The 19826-nt window shown below is 55.8% G+C and overlaps 6 protein-coding genes across 6 annotated transcripts; 3 read left to right on the forward strand and 3 right to left on the reverse strand.

Moving 5' to 3' along the window:
- The first annotated feature begins 5 nt into the window (after positions 1-5).
- Positions 6-7218, forward strand: BU26DRAFT_451342 (uncharacterized protein). Its single transcript, XM_033824759.1, has 3 exons — positions 6-4819; positions 4871-5007; positions 5059-7218. Exons 1-3 carry the CDS (start codon positions 233-235, stop codon positions 6893-6895), a joined length of 6561 nt encoding a protein of 2186 aa, XP_033689117.1. The 5' UTR covers positions 6-232; the 3' UTR covers positions 6896-7218.
- A 744-nt stretch (positions 7219-7962) lies between these two features.
- BU26DRAFT_589316 (uncharacterized protein) lies at positions 7963-8971 on the reverse strand (the record flags this gene model as incomplete). Its single annotated transcript, XM_033834727.1, has 2 exons — positions 7963-8130; positions 8216-8971. The coding sequence occupies 2 exons, from the start codon at positions 8969-8971 to the stop codon at positions 7963-7965; spliced, it is 924 nt and encodes a 307-aa protein (XP_033689118.1).
- Positions 8972-9277: 306 nt separating this feature from the next.
- On the reverse strand, positions 9278-13353 carry BU26DRAFT_602115 (filamentation protein-like protein). The gene is made up of 5 exons (XM_033835321.1): positions 13246-13353; positions 13039-13165; positions 12024-12982; positions 10036-11970; positions 9278-9986 (listed from the first exon to the last, which is right to left on the reverse strand). The coding sequence occupies exons 1-5, from the start codon at positions 13249-13251 to the stop codon at positions 9474-9476; spliced, it is 3540 nt and encodes a 1179-aa protein (XP_033689119.1). The 5' UTR covers positions 13252-13353; the 3' UTR covers positions 9278-9473.
- Positions 13354-13484: 131 nt separating this feature from the next.
- Positions 13485-16024, forward strand: BU26DRAFT_516355 (uncharacterized protein). Its single transcript, XM_033828312.1, has one exon. It carries the CDS (start codon positions 13547-13549, stop codon positions 15977-15979), a length of 2433 nt encoding a protein of 810 aa, XP_033689120.1. The 5' UTR covers positions 13485-13546; the 3' UTR covers positions 15980-16024.
- Positions 16025-16265: 241 nt separating this feature from the next.
- BU26DRAFT_589320 (uncharacterized protein) lies at positions 16266-17423 on the forward strand (the record flags this gene model as incomplete). The annotated part of the gene is made up of 1 exon (XM_033834728.1): positions 16266-17423. One exon carries the CDS (start codon positions 16266-16268, stop codon positions 17022-17024), a length of 759 nt encoding a protein of 252 aa, XP_033689121.1. The 3' UTR covers positions 17025-17423.
- Positions 17424-18758: 1335 nt separating this feature from the next.
- BU26DRAFT_561368 (uncharacterized protein) lies at positions 18759-19733 on the reverse strand (the record flags this gene model as incomplete). The annotated part of the gene is made up of 7 exons (XM_033832901.1): positions 18759-18885; positions 18938-18995; positions 19044-19081; positions 19132-19157; positions 19238-19246; positions 19330-19536; positions 19683-19733. The coding sequence occupies 7 exons, from the start codon at positions 19731-19733 to the stop codon at positions 18759-18761; spliced, it is 516 nt and encodes a 171-aa protein (XP_033689122.1).
- Positions 19734-19826: the final 93 nt, after the last annotated feature.

Below are 19826 nucleotides of genomic sequence, written 5' to 3' on the forward strand. Positions count from 1 at the left end.
ATCTCCTCCACACGACTGCGCCCACCGCAACCAGCAGAGAACGTCACCCTTCTATCTCTGCTGCGGCTCAACCCACTCGCAGCCTCCAACCCTCGCTCATTCTTTGAACCTTGCGATCCCCAATTCGCGAGCCTACCGCAACGTCACGACAGTCGGCCGTGTGTGTACGCTCCCCGCAGCCTCCATCGAGCCCTGCGCTACTCTGGTCTCTTGTCGCTAAGAGAGCACCGCCATGGCTCCCGGCGGAAAGCGGAAGCGTGGTGACGCCCGCAGCTACGCTGGAGACGACGACAGTTCGAATCGGCCGTCGCCGCATCGCCCTCAGAACCTCACGCTCGCGCAGGCCCAGCAGACGAACAGTCCCCGCGGCGGCAGGCGCGGCAGCCGGACTGGTGGACGCGGTGGCTCCAGTGCTCCTCATAGCCCCAGTGTCTCGCATGCCTCTCCCTCGGCCATGTCGCCGCCTGCGAGCGCATACCAGGCCAGCAAGCTCGTCCACGCAACCCCGTCGACTCCGGTGCCATCCAAAGAGCAACCGTCTACTCAGTCGGCTACTCCCCAAGTCCCCGAGAGCAACGATCACCTCACACCCGAGCGTGTCGCCAATTGGAATGCCGCGGCGCGCAACGCCGTCGTCCAGGTCGCCATCACCGCTCAGCGTGACGGCGATATCTTCAACCTGGCAGTCGTGTTCCATGAAATCATACAAGCATGTATGGAGAAGTGCATGGACCCGGAGGAGCTTGGCTCCATGGTGCGCGAAATTGTAGCGGCGCCCTCCGACGATTCTGTTGACCCAGCCGCCACCTTCTTGGACACTATGAGCTCCCTCACGGAGAATGAGGAGGTACATGCACAGCTTCGACAGATGCTGCTTGTGACGGACATCGATGTTACCAAGATTCGAAGCGAGCTTGAGAGCAGTCTACTCACCTCATTAGAGCTCGTACGACCGAGCTTCTCCCGAGTTGCCGTCCGAAAGGCCACCAATGCTTTGTACCGACAGACGAACTACAACCTGCTGCGGGAAGAGACCGAAGGCTTTTCCAAGCTTATCACGGAATACTTCACCACGGTGAACAACGAACGTCCGAATGGAGAAGTCGTGAGCGACACATACCGGCGAGTCAACGGCTTCATTGGGGCGTTCGACCTTGACGTCGGGAGGGTTCTTGATGTCACCTTAGACGTCTTCGCAAATCTTCTCGTCAAGCACGGCAGGTTCTTCGTCAAATACCTCCGAGCTAGTGCATGGTGGCCAGAGTTACAGGGCACAGATGGCATGGAATGGGAGGAACCAGAGGTCCGGACGCTGCCCAACTGGGCTCTGCCGGAGTCGTTCTATTGGTACGACACGGACGCGGAGAAAGAAGAACAGCTTCAGCTCCGCGAGCAACGCGACCAGAGATTCTGGCAGCGGGTAGCCCATCTGGGTGACCGCGCTGGCATCAAAGCCTTCTTCGAGCTCGGCGCTCGCCGCATCACTCGGAAGCTCAACGAGACGGAAAATTCAAATGCCGAAGACAAACCGGGATCATCTAAGCAGACTGCCACACAACAGTGGACCGACGAGTGGATTGCCCAGACAGGAACCCTTCCTCCCCCAGGAAACGACATCGCTGCTCAGCTGCTAGGCTTCAAGCTCCGGTTCTATGCTTCCGACGCCCGGGACACGCACGATATCCTACCGGACAATCTCATCTACCTTGCCGCGCTCCTGATCAAGATTGGCTTCATCTCTCTGATGGATCTCTATCCTCACCTATATCCGGCAGATGAGGACATGCCTGCCCACCGTGAGAAGCTCGAGAAGGAAAAGAAGGACAAGGAGGCAAAACGTCGAGGGAAATCTATGAATGCACTCGCCATGGCAGGAGCACTCCCTGACGATACCCTTCCCGCGCCCGCAGTCCTTCGCCTCCGAGAAGCTGAGAGCAAGCCATCCTCAAAGCCAGAGTCAGGGCGAAGTACGCCCGCAAAATCCGACGACGAGGCGAAAACAAAGTTGCCGGAACCGGCCGATCAGAAGGTGGCTCTACTCCGAAGCCTGCTCTGCATCGGCGCACTTCCCGAAGCATTGTTCATTCTCGGCCGCTTCCCGTGGCTATTGGATGTCTATCCTGACCTCCACGCCTTCGTCTTCCGTCTCGCACATCACTCACTGAACAAGGTCTACGAAGCATCTCGACCTGTTCCTCCCGACAAGATACCGTGCGTCGCCAAAGGAGCGAACACCAGCCCGATCCAGCGTTTAAGTGATTTTGAGCCCCGACGGACGCTTCGATGGGCGAAGCCAGACCAGAAGGATGCTGGTGATGGCATCGACTATCGATTTTACTGGGAAGATTGGGCTAACAACGTTCCCATCTGCCAGGACGTTGATGATGTTTTCCGGTTATGCAACTCTCTCTTAGCCTTGATCGGGGCCGAATGCGGCAGGGATATTATGCTTATGACCAAGCTCGCGCGGATTGGAAAGAAGAGCGTGACCCAAGACCCCTCTCCTGAAAACCTAAAGCGTTGGTCGGACTTCTCAGCAACATTCCTTGCTCCGGCCCTGACATTTACCGGACAAAATCCTGGTGTCGTAAACGAAATGTGGGAACTTTTCAGACGCTTCGACACGGGTACCCGGTATACGATTTACTCGCACTGGTTCCGATCCACGAAGCCAGCCCTGAGGGTCGCCTTCCAGGAAGTCTTCGATGACACTAGGGACCTCTTAGGAAAGATATCCGCCACCAACACGAGGCCGATGGGTAGGGCTATGGCCAAATTGGCCTGCGCATGCCCCGGTGTTGTCTTCCAGCAAACTCTCAAACAGGGTCAGAGCTACATAAACATGATCGATGCTCTTGTCGAGTGTAGCCGATATCTGACTAGCCTGGGCTACGACTGCTTGACTTGGGCCCTCGTCAACACTTTTATCACCAACAACAAAGAGACCCTGCAAGGAGACGGCATGCTGATCAAGCCATGGCTGAAGAACACTGCCATCTTCATCGGCAAGGTGTATAAGCGATTCAGCCTCATGGACCCAACCCCCGTTCTTCAATTCATAACGCACCAGCTGCTATGCCCAACTGGTGAGCTACACATGCTCGCGGTCCTTGAACAGATCATCGTCTCAATGGCTGGAATCGGACTGAGCGGGGCCCTTACTGAAGCCCGCGTTCTTTCGCTTTCTGCTGGACCGAGCTTACGAGCGTACACGCTGGAACACCACCTTGGTGATCATCGCCATCAAGCCAAGTCTCCCGCGAGACGACTCATTAGATCCCTGAAAGAGACGGGATTGACACCTCAAATTCTCATCGCCCTTGCACGCCAGGTGGAATCGTACTTATTCCGAGAAGAGCTAGAGGGTGTTCCAGACAAAGTTGTCTTTACCAACTACGACAACCTACGTTCGAGCTTCGCTCAATACCTCGAGTTCTTGCGAGAGAACCTCGCTGCAGAAGAGTTCGACGAGACGATCCCTGGCTTAGTGGAGCTGATGTCGGAGTACCATCTGGAAGCGAGTCTCGCGTTCCATATTTCTCGCGCTAGTATCGCCCTCAAGGTGGACGCCATCAGGTTGAAGGAGCTTCCGCGGAATGGGATTGCCACCGACGGCGATGTCGTCATGGGTGGGGTTGAAACCGCATCGGCACCCAATGGGATTTTCCACAACAATCCCACCAATACGGAAGACGTCGAGATGATTGACGTTGGCCCTGATACCCCAACCGGAACGAACGAGCCGAATGCCGAGAATTCCTCCACGCGTAACGCGGCCCGTGGTGCCCGCGTATCACCTACACTACGTTCCAATGCTGAGATCGAAGCGCTGGCAGCTCAGCTTAAGGCTGCACTCCCTGACAAATACGCCGATCACCCTTGCCTCACCTTCTTCGTGACATTCTGGCAGCTTTCGGTCAAGGATGTCTACAACCCTAATGGCATGGAGCTGAAGAAACAATACGACGATTGCAAGACCTACTTCAACAATAAAGCGAGCACCTCAAGCCCTGATCGCCGGAACTTTAGCCAAGCGAAAGCGGAGGTCAAAAAGCTAGACGAGGAGTATGAGGCGCTGTCGAAGACCGCACGACTCACCCAATCTCGTCTGCAAGAGGAGATGCAGCAATGGTTCAACGGATTTCCCATGGTGGATCAGCGCTCAGACACGCTTCACAACACGCTCCTCCAAGACTGCTTCCTTCCTCGCCTACGTATGTCTTTGGATGACGCGCAATTCTCCTCCACTATGCTCTTCTTCATGCATAGATCAGGAGTGCCCGGTTTTCGGACCGCCAAGTTACTCGATCAACTATTCAACGCCGACAAGCTCAGCTGCATCATTGCCATGAGCAGCGAGGAAGAGGCGAAATGCTTTGGTCGATTTGTCAATGACGTGCTCAGGGAGCTACAGCGTTGGCATGATGACAAGGACATCTACCTGAATTTTGCCCACGGAGAAGACGAGCCTCTGCCTGGCTTTGGGCGTTCATGGAACCCAGACCGGACCCCATCGCATCTGATTTCTTACGAAGACTTTCGGCATCTTCTATACAAGTGGCATCGCGGTCTTTTCCTCGCGGTGAAGCACTGTCTCCAAGGTGGCCAATACACCGAGCTGCGAAATACCATTAATATCTTAAAGGCTCTTTCCCCAGTCTTCCCCAAGGTCGACACCATGGCAAAGGACCTCCGGCAGATCATTGAACAGCACGCCAAAGATGAAGACAGAGACGACGTCAAGGTTGCAGCAAACTCGTTGCTGTACGAATTCAAGCGAAGCGCAAAGTTCTGGAAGAGCGAAATTGCATTCAAGCAGGTATGGCTCTGCCCCACCAGGTTTGATATCCAAGTTTCTCACAAACAACAGGGTCAGGAGGCAGCCAATGCTAGCAGCGCATCTCCCAAGACCGGCTCGGAGCAATCGAAAGCGCCTCAGCCACAAGATACGACTTCTAAGAAGCTCAATGTTGCGGCCGCAACGTTTCAACCTAAGACTCCAGAAGTGTAAGTCTGCAGACGTACAGGTCTATTCACACGACTAACATATCATGTCAGCAATGGCCTACCGAGACTTGCTCTAGAGAAGAATGCAATAGACCAGAAGCAGCAGCCGCCGGCACCGACAACCGCTAGCGCTGTCCCACGTTTGAACGGAAGGGACACAAACAAGTCGAACCCAACGCTCAGAGAACCAAATCCACCAATCCCCACTCAAGGCAGAGATACACCTAATCCTAAGGGTCCAACTCTGCACTCCGCCCCTTCCACGTCCATTCCCGGTCGTTCAGATAACCGAAGCGCTCTTCAACCTACACCGCCTGGTAGAGTCGCACATGCTTTACCAACCCGACCCGACGCCCAACCCTCTCGACCTCGCCCGCCTGAGCGTACTAGTGAGCGTCAAGCGGAATATAATGGTCATGGTCGACACGACGTTCGCGGAAACCCTCCCGTCAACGAATACGGACGACCTGATAGGGTCGCTGATCCGCCACGTGACCGTGAGGCATCGCCTGGACGTCGCAATCGCCCTAGAACCCCAGACAGAGGACCAGGTCCGAACTCTACCGAACGTCGCGACCGCCCCCTTCGAGACTCTCGAGAGTACGACGATCGTCTCCCGCGGCCGCCGCCTCGAGATGTGCGAGGCCCTCCAGGACGAGGTAATAATTGGGCAGAAAGCCTGCGAGACTCAAGGGACGCGCGCGATTCGCGCGATTACAGGGAGAGGGATTCTTTACGCGAACCCTTGCGTGAACCTCTCCGGGAACACCCTCGCGAGCACCCTCGTCCGCCCCCTCGTGAAACTCCACGAGAACCACCTCGCGAGCCCTTCCGCCAGCCGCATCGTGAACCCGCCCGTGAGCCTGTTCGTGAGCCCGCTCGTGAAGCTCTTCGTCAGTCTCATCGTGAACCTCCTCGTGAGCCTATTCGCGAGGCTCCCCGCGATCGAGCTGATGCTCGAGGCCCTCCACATCCGCCATCTGCTTCTTTGGATGGCAGGAGTAGGATGCACTCTAGTCCCATCGTGATCACTGATGAGCGTCGCCGGGACACGCAATCGATTGCGCATCGTGAGGATCGCAATAGCCTCCTTCCACCACGCCCGCCCCCAAATGCAAGCTCCACCGGCAATGAAGGGCCGCGCTTGAACCCTGAACGCGCGGCACTCATCAACGAGAATCGGGGCCGAGAAACCTCAAGGCCGGATCGTGAAGTTCCGACTGGCCCGCGCAGTGGGCGCAACGACGCGCCAGTTTCCACACGACCCTCCAGAGACATGTTTCAACCGTCACAGCCGCGATCAGCAGCACACCATACCCAAGATCCCAACTATGGACGGCTCAATCCGCCTACTGAGTCCATCCCCTCAGGGCCCCGAAGTACCGCTCAAGCGACGCCTACAGCTCCGGCAGCAGCTCAGCCCGGTATTCATCCAAGCCGGCTGAACCAGATCGACGTTCCAGGAGCCCCAAGCGGGCCTCGTGGTTCGACGAGGACGCAACCAAATACATTGCGCGCCATCAACAGCGTATTGACGCAAAACGCCCCACCAGATAGGCCCGCCGAGCGACCTCATCGACGCAGCGAGAAGCCTGGGCGTGAACGCAGCAAGTCCCCGGATCGCAGGTCGGATGCGCTCGAGCGTAGACCAGATGCATCCGACCGTCGACAGGATGCACCAGAGCGCCGGCCTGACGAACGCGAGCGAGAGCGCAGCTCGCGTGACAGGAGGGATAGGCGCGACCGAGACCGAGACCGCGACCGAGACAGCAGGAGAGAGGAGCGAGAGCGAGAGGAGCGACGCGAATCATCGGGGCGAAAGCGGACACGCGATCCGATGGACCAAGGCTCGCACGGGGATCAGAAGCGGTCCCGGCGCTCGAACTGAGTGTCTTTTCCCGCACTCCCCGGCTTTTCATTTTCCCTTTTCTTTCACACATGTATTCATGATCATGGTTTCTCATTTGCTTCCTGGAGATTTCCTCTGCATGGCGACGGCGTTTTTTTCGCGCAATGGTGTAAAATGTTAGCAGAGATACCCATCTGTGGCGGCATTCTCGGCGTCTCTGGTCTGCGGCGCATGCATGCATGGTATGGATATGTGGTTTGTTTTTCCAGTTTTTTCTTATATAAGGGAATGGGCTGGATAGCCGGCATTCCTGGATAGATTAGTACGAATGAGCGCTGTCGAGGAGAAAAAAATGAACGAACAGGGATAATACCCATAGTCCTTGTGCGCTTTGTGAGTGTGCATGTGATGTAACGGGCTTGAGGCTTGCGCACGAGTGATACTGTCGAGCCAAGTGTGATGGGGCTCTAAGCCGAGCGCCTGATGATATGGCATCGTCGAAGCAACTCATGTAAGGCATGGAATTAGACTTCCCTGTGGGAACGCTGAATCCGCTCTAGTTAGTGGAAGTCTCTTAGCGACTACAGTCTCTATGCAATGACATCGTTTGATTAGCACCCATCGCAGTGCTACGTGACCTTGCTGAATGAGGTATAGAGATGTACTAAATTGGACACTCGCGTGGATGATGGGCTAACTAAGCGGTGAGGGCTTACAAACAGGCAGTGGCTACGGTGGTAATGGATTTGCACAGTAGAAACATTTTTGTTTGGTAGCGTAAGAAAAGCTGATAAGACCAAGCAGAGGAGATTCACAAGAGAAGCTAGCTAGACTATTCAAATATTTTCGACGCTGGGCAACCGTTTCGAAGAGATAATCGTGCCTTGATGAACTAAGGGACGTCGATGCGAGACCGTAGTTGACAGCCAGACCGCGTGCTGAGTGTAACGAGGTGCGCAGCCAAACGCAACGGGTATCCCCAGTTCTCTACCTTAAATTAAGGCGAATCAAAGACCACACTCCTACCAGATTCCTGGCAAATGGTGTCCAAAGTTCCAATCTCAGACGCCCTGCCCAACGCCGTTTTCAAACTCCCAGAACGCCAGTTAGGCTTCTGCCAACCTCAATTGGCAGTGTGTCGTCCGCCCAATCCCTTCACCAGGATGCATCCGCGGAGCGCAGAGTATGCTTGTCTTAAAGTTGCCAGTCTTCCCGTCGTTGATGGGGAGAACCCAATTCCTCCTCCCCTCTTTCTCCATCCACGCCTCTAGCAACTACACACGACATCAGCAATCTCTCCCTCAATAACTTTCGCGAGTAAGAGAAATACGTGGAAAGAACGGCGAGGAAATGACGTACCTCTTGCGCCAAGCGAATCTTCTGCTGCCACACTGTCTCATCATCGCCATGGGCTTTGAGTAGAATCGGCGTGGTGTTTAGTAAGCTGTCACCATTCACCATCTCCTCTCTCGTCCGTCGGCGGTGAAGCAGACATAGTTTACTGCGGCCGGAGCGCATGCAGCGAGAGCAAGCTGGTGAGGAGCGCGAGCACGGGAGACCGGCGAGGGTGCATTGTAGGCAGGAAGTTATCCATATCAGGCGGGGCTTGTGCGGATCGAAATGCGGCGAGACTGAAAAGAGTGCTAGGTTGGTGGAGTGGATCGTGAGGTGGGAGGAAGAGTTGATAGCGGAAGGAGGATCGTAGGAGGCCAGGCTGGCCGATTGCTCGTCGTCGAGCGCGTCATCGGGCAATACCAGGCATTGCAAGTCTTCCTCCCCATCACACGGATTCACATCGTCATGGATGCTCGAGGCGTTGGTCTCCGCGTAGGAATGATGCCTGTTCTTCGCTGAGGTAGGACCGCCCTCGGTCGGCGTAGCTCCGGGCGAGTCGAAGACGCTCTCATAGGAAAAGCTCGTTGTGGGCGAATTCTCATCGTACTCCACTAGCAGCTGCGGGTGTCGAAGCGGAGTACACGGGATCAGTTTCTCCTCCTTTTGCGCCTCTGTGCTATCACCATCACCGTCCTCAGGTCCGACCTCCTCCAACCACCCCGCGACCAAGTCATGAGTACTCAAACCCTCTCGCGCTATCCTAATAGCTCGCAAGCCCATCTTATGCACCTGCTCGACCAACGGGGCGTGAAGTTTGGGGTGGAGGATCGAAGCCGTGAGGTGCGGAGGTTGATATAGGGAAAAGGGCGCTAGAGAAGTGACGGTGAAGGCGGGAGTGATGGAAGCACAAGCGAAAGGAAGGTTGATCGATATCTCACCGCTCTGGCGTCATGCGGGGCAGGCAAAAAGTGGGCGCGGGCCTGGTGGGACAGGTCGGTGTTTGAGCCCGAGTAGTATTAGAGGTAGACATAGGGAGGGAGAAAGGGGAGAGACGGTAGGATAGGAGGAGTGGGAAGAAAAAAGGCGCTTGACCAACGCTTGAAGCGTCCGTAGGCCCAAAAGCCGCAAGTTGTACGCCAGAGTATAACATAGACGAATGTTTTGGCCTTAGCTATCTATCCGACCGCATGTACATATCCAAGCCGCGTATCTCCCTGCCTCCAAACACGCTCTCCGTGGGTATCAGAAGTTATCGAAAAACTTGCTCGCCTTTTTACACACTCTACAGCACAAAGCCGCCCAAGGTGACATTTCTCCAACTCCGCACGGGATGAGTGTCCTCAAGCTCGACGCACCACCAAAGAACCTCCTTCGTCTTTTCAATCTGACCGCTCTCCTCATAAGCTCTCGCGAGCGCATACCAGGCCTCTGAATAGTCCCAGCCGGCGCCAAGCTTCGTTAGGGTCGAAAGGAGTCCGTATGCGCGATCTCGTGCTGCAAGGCGGTTGAGCACCGGGGGCGATAGCTGGTTCTCGGCAGACGGGGTATGCGAAGTAAGATGCTGTTGTCTTGTGCCAGAGCTAGCGTCGGATACGGAAGGTACCGTGGGCGGTGAGGAGGGCGTTGCGACGGTAGTACTAGATGGTTCTAGAGGGATGACTTTGCAGTATATGTCGAGCAAAATATTGGAGAGCCCGACAATAGCTTCGGGATGGTTTGGCAAATGCTGAACAGCTCGTTCGAAATCTGCTCGTGCTCCATGTTTCAGTCCTTGAGCCAGCAGTAGCTCTCCTCGCTGGGGACCGTGTTAATAAAGTTATGCGCGTAAAAGAAGACCTACTGACCATAGTAAAGACATCAGCCCAAAGCTCCTCGATACTCTTTCCTCCTCCCCACCCTCTGTCGGCGAACGCCCTGCTGGTTGAGGATTCTTGAGCTACCTCTGCTTCGAAGGTTTGCACAAGCTTGAAAGCTTCGTTAATAGCCTCCTGTGCATCATCGTACATTTCGGCCCGAGAGTAAAGTCCAGAAATGAATATCCATATTGACACGAGTAACGTGACCTTCTGTCGGCGGCCTTGGATTTTAGAGAAATGAGGATCAGGAGAAATGTAGTCTGGACTTGGGAAAGGCGCAGGCAAGCGTAGATCCTGTTTAGGTGGTTGATGGGGGTGACCAGAAGGAGGAGGTTCAGAGGCATGCGACATGTTGTGCGCTATGGATCGTAGTGGCCTTTCGTGACTTTCCATGGATTTCCTGAGCGAGCTAGACATAGATGGCCGCCGTGGAGATTTGCTGCGGACTGTGCTGTTACGAGCAGGCGTACCATTAGCGACACCGTCGGGAAGCTGAGGCACTTCGGGTGTGTGCGCAGCTTCCGACTCCGACCTTCTGTGCAGACTATTTGCACTCCGTTTCTGAAGCTTACTAGGACTTCGCTGAACACCCGGTCTTTCCTCGTGGTGTTTGTGATGGAGTAAATGATGGTGGTGACCGTTGGCATGTCCGGCAGCATCTTCGTCTGTGACCTGGATGGCTGGCGCAGCCGTTGTTTGTGTGGCTATTGTAGATGGTCTCGAGCTTGTAACCGAAGAACCGCGGGCTCTGGTGCCTTTTGGCGGACTCTTCATGGAACCTTTCGAACGGAAGATGCTTCCTCGAATAGTACCGATGGCGCTTTTCGGAGGCCATAACGCAGCAGCCGGCTTCGGCTTCGGCTTGGCTTGCTCTGCGGCTGGATCGCTGAATAACCTAGCGTAGAGAGCAAGAAGCTCATCAGAGCTGTCCACTGCGGCAGCGGGCCCGTCCATAACTTCCACCAAAGCCAATTGTGTCATCCTAACTTGAAGGATACCACTTTTCTCAAAGCTCTCCATATGGTCCACTAGGCCGGGGGTTTTCTCGTTCTTTCCGCTGGCTTCGTTCAAATGTTCGCTCCGATAGGCATCCGTATCGTCTTTGCCGAAGAGTATTGACGGATCTCCAAACTGCTCAAATGCAGCTTCGCAGGCCCTTTCCGCAGCCGAGTATTCGGACCGTGAGGTAAGGAGCAAGGCGAGCATATGCCATAGGGCGATAAGTTTCCGTTCCCGCCCGAACTCGGTCGTTAGTCCCGCGGAAATCACACCGTCGGTACTTATAGAAGAATTGTGCTTCGTCGCCGAGGAAAGAGCCCGTTTGACAACCTTAATAGCTCCGGGAATGTCTCGAGTCTCAGCGAGCAATAGCGCGAGCGCATACAGCGCCTCAATGCTATTCGTATGCTCTAGTTTCGGAGCGAGAGACCTGCGGAGGTATTGGACGGCTTTGGCCTGAATGCCGGCTCGGGCATCGGCATCGTACGTGAAGTGCGCCCAGTGAGCTTGACTGATACCCATCGCCGAATAGGCGATTGCAAGGGCTTTAGGGTCGACGAATGTGTCGACCGATTGCAGTGAGCCCGCCTCGGACGTGGAGGACTTCATGTGTTCAGTCTGCTCCAGCCACTTCTCGATGTGTTGACCTATTTCGACCGCCTTCTCCGCTTCTTTCCTAGAACCAAAACGACAGAGGATCCTGATAGCTTCAGCTGAAGTTCGCAGAATGGTACTGTCGTCATCCATTGCCACGTCTTCTTCTCCGGATTTCTCAGCCCGGTCTTTGCCGTGCGTTATGATCTCCACGTACGAATCGTAGGCTTTGAATGCTAAATCAAAGTCCGCAAGAGATGCATGTACGACGAAGAGATGGCGTAGTATTTTTGTCGAGTGGAAAGTCTTCATCGCTGCATTGTAAAGTATCTGTAACACGCCTATCAGATCCAGTCTCGAGCGCGGGTGTGAAGGCGACCTACATCTAACACCCCTCTACCCACCCCTTGTTTTCCGCCCTCGCCAAGATCTTCGTTGGTCCAGGTCGGGCCGCACAGAACTCGCCAATTGTCCATGACCGCGTCTGCCCATTCTTCGATCTCCCGATTGGTCTCACTGGCCTTGGGGAAGTGGGTCTCCTTTAGCAAGAGGCTCCCATATATGGCCTCGACCTTTTTCAGCTCCGCCCGCTGCTGGAGTCGTGCGCTGGGGACGCTGGGGGACTTTTCGGTAGGGATGCTAGCGCCGTGTTCCGCGTCTGTGGAGTCGGGTTGATACGGCAGGTCGCGTCGGAGAATGGCGGACAGGGTGTCGTAATAGGCCTTCCATGCTAAGCGTCGGTATCTGGCAGCAGCCTGCCCCTCGCTCCCACCGCTCTTCGCCGTGCTCTCCCAGTACCTGGCCCAGAAGCGGTAGGCCTGGAGAGCGTCTGCGGGTTCTGTGTATTCGCCCGTCTCGGCAGACTGGTCGGAGAGATAGCACAGGCGCACAAGCAGGTGTTCGGTCCACATCCTGAACTGCGGGGTCTCGGTCGCGATGGGCCTGGAGGCCAGCCACGGGAGGATGGAGGCGTACGAGGGGATCGCGGCCTCGATCGCGCCCGTCTTTTCCTGGGCGGAGCCCTTGAGGAAGGCGCCCTTGACGATGCAGACGCGCGACCAGCCGCTCAGCGTCGCTTCCTTCGTCGTGGTCGCGACTGCCGCAAGGTCGCCCGGCAGCCGCGCAATCGCCAGCCCCGGCTCTTCCAGCACGTAGTGCAGCCAGCCCAGACAGATGGTCGCGTGGAAGGCGTCTTGCGCGTATTCGCCCTCCTCGTCGATCGCCGTGAGCAGCGACGGGATGAGCTTGGACAGGCCGAGCGACGCGGTCGACGCGGCAGTCGGCGGTCGCTGGGTGCTGTATGCGGCGACCTGCGCTTCGGATCGCGCCGTCAGGGCGAGGCCTGGCTGGGCCGTCAGCAGTCACCACAGGGCGAGGAGGGCTGCGGCGGATGCTCACAGCGACGGTGCGGCGCATGCTTCTCAACCTTCCTGCACAGCTCGGGAACGTCTTTCCAGCGGCCGGCGCATCGTGCATCGTCCAGCTGGGCGATGTAGCGCGCCGCCTTCTCGCTCTCGGGGGGCTTCTGCGGAAGTGTGAGCAAGCCAGGCACGCGGAGAATGACGTCGGGGATCGAGGGTCGCAGGGCGCCGAGGGAGCACGTACAACCATGGTGTTAGGGATATGCCTATCGCAATAGACGGTGCCGCGAGCCGCCCGAAAACATATTCGAAAGGACGATGCAGGCGAGCGATAGCGTGCGACACGGCGAACAGTGACACTGTCCGCAGCTGGCCGTCGCGCTCCCGTGCATGTTGGCGCTCCACCAGATCCCTGCATCTTGGCACGCGTCGGCCCGACCGTTTGCCCGCGCGGTGAACTTTTCTCCACCAGCCGTCGCTTCTCTGAATCCGGCACTTCAACGGCTGGCAAAGCCCAGCAGACCCCGAAGAGCAAGCAAGACGGGATGGCGCCGATAGCCACCGAACTGGCCACTTTTCGCGCCCTCACCTTCCGACTCTCCTCGACCGCGACCTCACTGCTTCCCGAGCACGTGCCCGCCATCGCCGCGTCGCTGGCCAATTGCAGGTCATTGCTCGCTTCGGCGCACACTTCTGGATCCAAAGCTTCGGCGGAGGCTTCAGTTGCGGTTCACAAGTATAGGGCCTTGCTCTCGACCCTCCTCCAGGATCGGACTGTCCAAGGAAGATGGGCAGCCATAGTGCTCGTCAAGGCGACTGTAGAGATCGGTGGCTGGGAAACACTCCAGAAGAGCCTTGCCTGGGTTCGTGGGCTTCTAGCTATTCTCACAAAGCCGGATCCGCCGTCCTCCAAGAAGCTGTGTCTCATCACATTGACCCGCATATTCTGCCTCACCCGGGAGTATCCGACGCTTGTTCGCGAGATAACGACGCCCTCCCTGCCCACCTTCATCCAATCGAGCTTGCAAATAGCTACACCGAAAGCTCCAGCGAGCCTATTGCAAGCCGTTTTTGAGAGTTTCAACCAGCTGCTTCCGCGCCATCCAACCATCTTCCGCTCTTATCTTAAACAGCTACAGCAGCTTCTAGGGCGAACTATTGCGCCTACACCATCCAGCAAACTCGGCCCGGAGCAAGTATCAGGTCCCAAATTTGAGACAGCATCCGAAGTCTCTGCAGCCGCTCGACGCTTGTATACACAACTACCATGCTGCGCGCCGAAAGGGGCGTCAAATGAGGAGTGGCACGAGTCTTTCAAAAGAACAGTCGAAAACGTACACCGGGTCTCAGACAGGGTCTTCCGGGCTGTGGTGGAGGACTGGAGATCGTCTGTTAATAATATGCCATCTCTGAATAGCCACACTTCGGACGATGAAGTTCAAGATTTGGAACCTAGCGCGATGGCTCTGCCCCCTTGGTCCGGTATCTATGCGGGAAGCGAACGCCTTGTTAGTCTACTTAGACTTATCAAAGATCACTTGGACTGTGCGACTGCTGGTCCCATAAGCCTCAATGTGGGGCTCACCGTGGATCTGCTTTCAAGGCTGCTGTCACTGACGGTGCCTTCGACGACAGGAGGCAAGGCCTTCCAGACCAACGGGGCCAGGTTCAACAATCAAGTCACCAAGGAGGAACGGGAAACCCTGTGGTTAATCTTGCCCAACGTACATGTTGCAGCGATGGAGATTCTTCTGGTGTTGACACATCGATGTGACGCAAGCACGCTAGCTGTTGACGTTGTCCTGCTAGACCAACTGGTCTGGGTATTCGCATCAGAGAAAGACACACCTCAGATACGGACGGCATGTTATCAGACAGTCGCGCAGTTATTAATGCGCTCAGGTGCGGCGTTGTCTAAATCATCAATCGACTCGCTCTCGACTATGATCCGCACCTGCTGCGACGATATATTGCCTGTGGAACTGAGCCTTGTGTCCTCGAAACAAACGCAGGCTAAAGCGAACGGCAATAGCCAACAGCAGGTTACTACGAACGCTGACTCGTTCTTGAGGTTATCTAAAAGCCTGAAGGACCCCATCGCTAACTTTAGCGGGCTGCAGGAAGCCGCACGCTCGCTTCTTCCCGTTGTCTTCGCCAACATTCGTTCCCAGTATCTGTCGAATTCTGTGAGGGCTCGCCTTGACCGCACTGTCATCCTCGTGGGTCACAAGGACGCCATGGTGGCCAGTCTTCTGAACCCTCCGCCTAGCAGGAAGTGTGGCAAACCAGCTGCGAGCATCTTGCCATTGCTAGCGAGATTTAGAGCCGGCGAGCAAGATGTGGAGAGCCTGCTGAGACCGCGGATGCCCGTGATCCGCACCGGTTCCCAGGATTATAACGGTGGAGAAGAAGAGGAGGAGGAGGAGGAGGAGGAGGGGGCAACGCAGGATGGTGAAGGAGAGGATGACCACTTTGTCGGTCACGAACTCGACAGCATCTTGGAGACAGCAAACAGTACCAATAGCGGTGGGGGCGACGCCGCATTGGCAGACCCGACCGGCGTAGGGCCAGAGCACCAAGCACTTCTGTTGTCCGCTGCACCAGGCCTCAACGCTAACGATGGGATCGACACTGTCTGTCTGGGAACTGGACGGCATGAGGGTGGCCTGGGCGGTAAAAGGGCGCAGGCCGAGGATGTTCCCTCTTCACCTGCCAAGCGAGTGAAAGTGAACGAGGAAGGAGCGGCTCCATCAGGCTCACCTACGACGTCAATACCGTCAATACTGACAATACCGACCACCCTCGCGCCAGCTATCACTGCCCCACTAGAAACTGCGGTGGTTGATTTTGTAGAGCCGACTACGTCACAGGCTTCACCTCCCCCAGCGCCGCCAGCAGAAGAGCAAAGAGAAGATAGCGATGAGGATGATATTGTACCGCTAGTCCTTGGGCAAGACACGGATGACGAGTCGGATTGATAGCTATTGTTCAAAGCTCTTGTGCGAATAGAAACGTGTATATTGTATGGCTCTAAGACAATAAGTGATTGCGCGACCGAGTAGCGGTAAACGCATTGACCACTAGTGAAACGGGGATCTGTACCAGGCCGCCGGCTCCATACTTGACGGCCTCCTTCTACCGCTCGACTTCCTCGATCTCTTCTTTCTCTCCAGAACCTCCATTACAGCCCTGAACAGGATCGCCTTCTCACTACGTATCCTGACGCGCTTCAGCACCATATCAGACGCCAGAATCAAAAACAACATGCCTAGAGTCAAACGTCAGCATAGCCAGAGCGTTGCCGACGAAACGCCTGCGAAAAAGTCCCGGACCCAGCTTCATCCAGCTAGCTGTACCCCCCCGAAAGCCTTCAAGCCCGCCGATCCTCCAGACACCAAAATCGACTACTCAAAGGCGCCTAAGGGCCTGCCAGTCGCTTCGTTCAGCTATCCAATCTACAAGGGGGTGACTTACAACCCCGTAATTCCGCTCGCGATCATCCGCGTCGCAGAGAAGAACCTACCCTCCATCAACTTCATCTCAGCACTCAATCACCTCCCGAACCTGGCACCTACAGACCCCTATCCCGAACTTCCCACCGACGACGTCGACTTTCTTGAGGATGACACTCACCACACCCGCCAGCTGATGGATCAGCCGATCCGCATCCTCTTCCTACCTCACTACTACAACGACGGCCGTCACGCGATTGGCTTCTACACCCGCAAGGTTCCCAGTCGGCGCCTAGGATCAGTGCTCTTCACGCCTTGCACCGATGAGTGTCTGCTCGAGTACCGGCTGTTGCAGCGAGTCAGTGAGGGAGAAGAGTGGGAGGACTGCGACTTCTGTGTGAGTGGCGGCAGCTGGGTGCATAACGACGTAGTTGAGGAGTACGCTGAGTGGAAGAAGCTCTTTATGGTGGTCGCTAAGGAGTGGGATATCGTATTCAGGCTGACGACCAGAGAGATTGACGAGGACCACCCAAAGGCCATTTGGAGGGCTGCGGTGAGGAACACCGACTAAGAACGGGTAAGAGTCTTGATTTCGGCGATGAATAGTGGAGACTCTTGTGATTGCCATCAGCGTCTGAAAGTCGTCAGGAGGGGCAATACACAGGTGCTTGCGCTGGGAAAATTTGGTCTCAATTCGTTGCTTTCGTAGTCTCCCGATCCTCGCGAGAACACTGCCAGAGACCCCACCGACGTAACGCCCCAAAACACCGCGTCTATCCCACCCCCAGCGAACTTCCCCTTCAATCGACCTTCGAATATCCTTTCACGACCCCGCCGAGAATTTGAAAGTGCCGACTCCGATTAGCGTCCGTAAGATCGTGAGTGTCCAGGAAGGCCTAAGACACCGAGAGCATGACTGCCTCTGCGCCGGTATTTAGGATACCTCCGACCGTGAAATCGACTTGAATGATAGCTAAGAAGACGGTGACGAGGGCAGTGATGGCTTCGGGAGACATTTTGCGGGATAAGTTTAGAACCGGTTGGTCAACAGTGAGCTTTCTAGAGCTACAAATAATGAATGTTTAGCGGAATTGCACAACGTGCGCTATGATTTCAGCTACAAAAACATTGCCAGCGCTTCAGATTCTAAGTGGGGAGATGCGGGCTTATAGCAGTGGCGGCGTCCTGCAAGCACTACACTTTGAGACCCAGGCCAGGAAAATACGACACTCCTCTAAAGATAAAAGCAAATATTACTCTACTGCACTTACCATTTGCTTCGCCGGCTACGCCCTTCACAATTCTCCATACTTTAAGTCTACACTAAGCGGTGTTCATCATGTCCACCAGAGAGTTGACAACAAACACCGGATCGAGATTTTGGAGCAGGACAAGCCCGCAATAGAAGAGTTATACGTGAAGCAGAACGCGGCGTTATCAGCATTAAGGAAGTCTATGAAGGAAGAGAATCACCTTTTTCGCCGTAAGTGCCAAAGCAACCACTCGTCTGCACGCACATTCGGAGAAACTAATAGTATGACCGTACTAAACATGAGACGTGATTTGAGAAAGCGATTTCTCGAAGGATACCAGTGCGAGAGAAGTGCATGCTTTACCACATTTCAGGAGAAAGAAGGCAGAGGAGAAGGAGTCCCGAGTGTATTCTCCCCCGGAACTCATGGCTTCTTGGAGGCTGCGCAGGCAGACACGACGCCACCAGTACAATCAAAAAGGTAGTTGGCAGATTCTATTATCCACCGATGAGAGCGCCGAACGAACCCTCAGGTCAGCTGCCAAAGCTTCCGAAACACATGATCGTCAGAAGTCCTTCGCCCGCGTCGTTTCCATCGCATCACTGCAAAACTGGAAGCGAGCGGACGTTAGCATCAAACTGCCAGATCAAAGTAGGGCAACTATAGAAGAGAGACGGGTAGAGATGTAGACGGTCAAATAGACACTACAATGGCCGGAGGGTCACGGATCGAACCGGAACATCAATACCATTACCTCCGCGTGCGACCTAGACTCCCACCCAAAGGAAAACCAACACCTAAAGTTACCCAAGCCGTGCCTTAGGGACAATTGATCGTAATACTCAGGGAGAACTTCCCTCTCTTGTCGTTGCCGCCGTCGTTATCAAAGATAGGGCTTGAAAGCCGTGAACCGTCATCCAGATATCGCAGCCAAGCCGCAACAGCCGCACTCGTCGCACCATCCACGAAGGCCACTTCCGGCGCAGCAGCAACAGAAGGTTTCTCCGCGTCTAGCGCTGGGCTGTCAGAGTCTCCTTGTCTTGGCGGCTCGTTTACTGGGCGTGAGACTTGCCAGCCGAGTCGGCTTGAGCACGGAGGTTAGCGGCAGTCGAGCCGGACTCGGAGAAGTAGCGCGAGAAGATGGGTTGGAGGAAGGAGCGGAAGATGATCTGGGCGCCCCTGCGAGGTGTGAGTGTCTGAGTGGGTCATCATCTAAGACGCAGGGACCTACGCAGTCTGGGGGAGAGCCATCCAGAGGACGAGGACGAACTTGAAGGTGTAGTAGAAGGCTGCTTCCGTTAGTTCCGGATGTAATTTCTCTTATCGCGGGCACGTACGGAACCAGTAGACGGCGTTGACGGCGCTCTCAAACACGCTGGTGGGGTCAGTACAGTCTTGGTGAGAAGTTGGCAGCAGACGACTTACGTCAAGAAGGCATAGACGACCCAGTACTAGACGCCGGCGTTAGCAAACCATGGCTGAGCAGCAATGCGGGAGAAGTGGAGTTGTTTCAGAAACTCGGATATCGTACCGTCAACCACTGGCCGCGAAATTAGCATGTTCTGTGAAACACAGCGCTGCGACCGCGGGCACTGGCGCAGAAGGTCACGAGGAGCGACAAACCTGGGTGTCATCGACCTTGCTGGCGCTGAACAGCGCAGACAGCGAGTAGTAGCCGGGGATGATGAAGCCGGCAATGTTGACGAGGAAGCCGCCGGCGATGTTGAAGAAGACGAGGAAGAAGTAGAGGCCGGCGAGGCCCAGGATGGCGTAGACCTTGGGCACCGACGTCTGCTTCTCGAAGTTGTTGAGGGCGGGGTATTTGGACAGCTGGAGACGGCGGCATCGTCAGCACCAGAGCGGGCGCGATAGTGGGTGCGCGACAGCTACACGGTATACACAGCACCGCACGGCGCCGCACGCTGGCGGCCGTCGTGCGGTCGACTGTCTGCGGACGGGGGCATGTGCGTGCTTACCTCTTTGTCGAGCTGCGACAGGTGGGCCTGGGCTTTCTCTTGCATAGACATGGCGGCGGGTGCTGCGGGCGTTGAGTGCGGTGCTTGCGGGACAAAGGGGGGTTGCGGTGGGCGTGGTGGAGGGGCTGTGGGAGGACAGAGCGC

This window comes from Trematosphaeria pertusa (assembly GCF_010094035.1).
Source record: "Trematosphaeria pertusa strain CBS 122368 unplaced genomic scaffold BU26scaffold_3, whole genome shotgun sequence".
Classification (NCBI taxonomy): Eukaryota; Fungi; Ascomycota; class Dothideomycetes; order Pleosporales; family Trematosphaeriaceae; genus Trematosphaeria; species Trematosphaeria pertusa.

Bases quoted from the DNA above. Each gene is read 5' to 3' on its own strand.
- BU26DRAFT_602115 (XM_033835321.1), bottom strand. The intron at 12,983-13,038 runs GTGAGCATCCGC...CGGCCCAGCCAG, and splicing joins GCATGCGCCGCACCGTCGCT to GCCTCGCCCTGACGGCGCGA. The intron at 11,971-12,023 runs GTAGGTCGCCTT...GGCGTGTTACAG, and splicing joins TGGGTAGAGGGGTGTTAGAT to ATACTTTACAATGCAGCGAT.
- BU26DRAFT_516355 (XM_033828312.1), top strand. From the start codon at position 13,547: ATGGCGCCGATAGCCACCGAACTGGCCACTTTTCGCGCCCTCACCTTC.
- BU26DRAFT_451342 (XM_033824759.1), top strand. From the start codon at position 233: ATGGCTCCCGGCGGAAAGCGGAAGCGTGGTGACGCCCGCAGCTACGCT. The intron at 4,820-4,870 runs GTATGGCTCTGC...CACAAACAACAG, and splicing joins GCGAAATTGCATTCAAGCAG to GGTCAGGAGGCAGCCAATGC. The intron at 5,008-5,058 runs GTAAGTCTGCAG...ATATCATGTCAG, and splicing joins CAACCTAAGACTCCAGAAGT to CAATGGCCTACCGAGACTTG.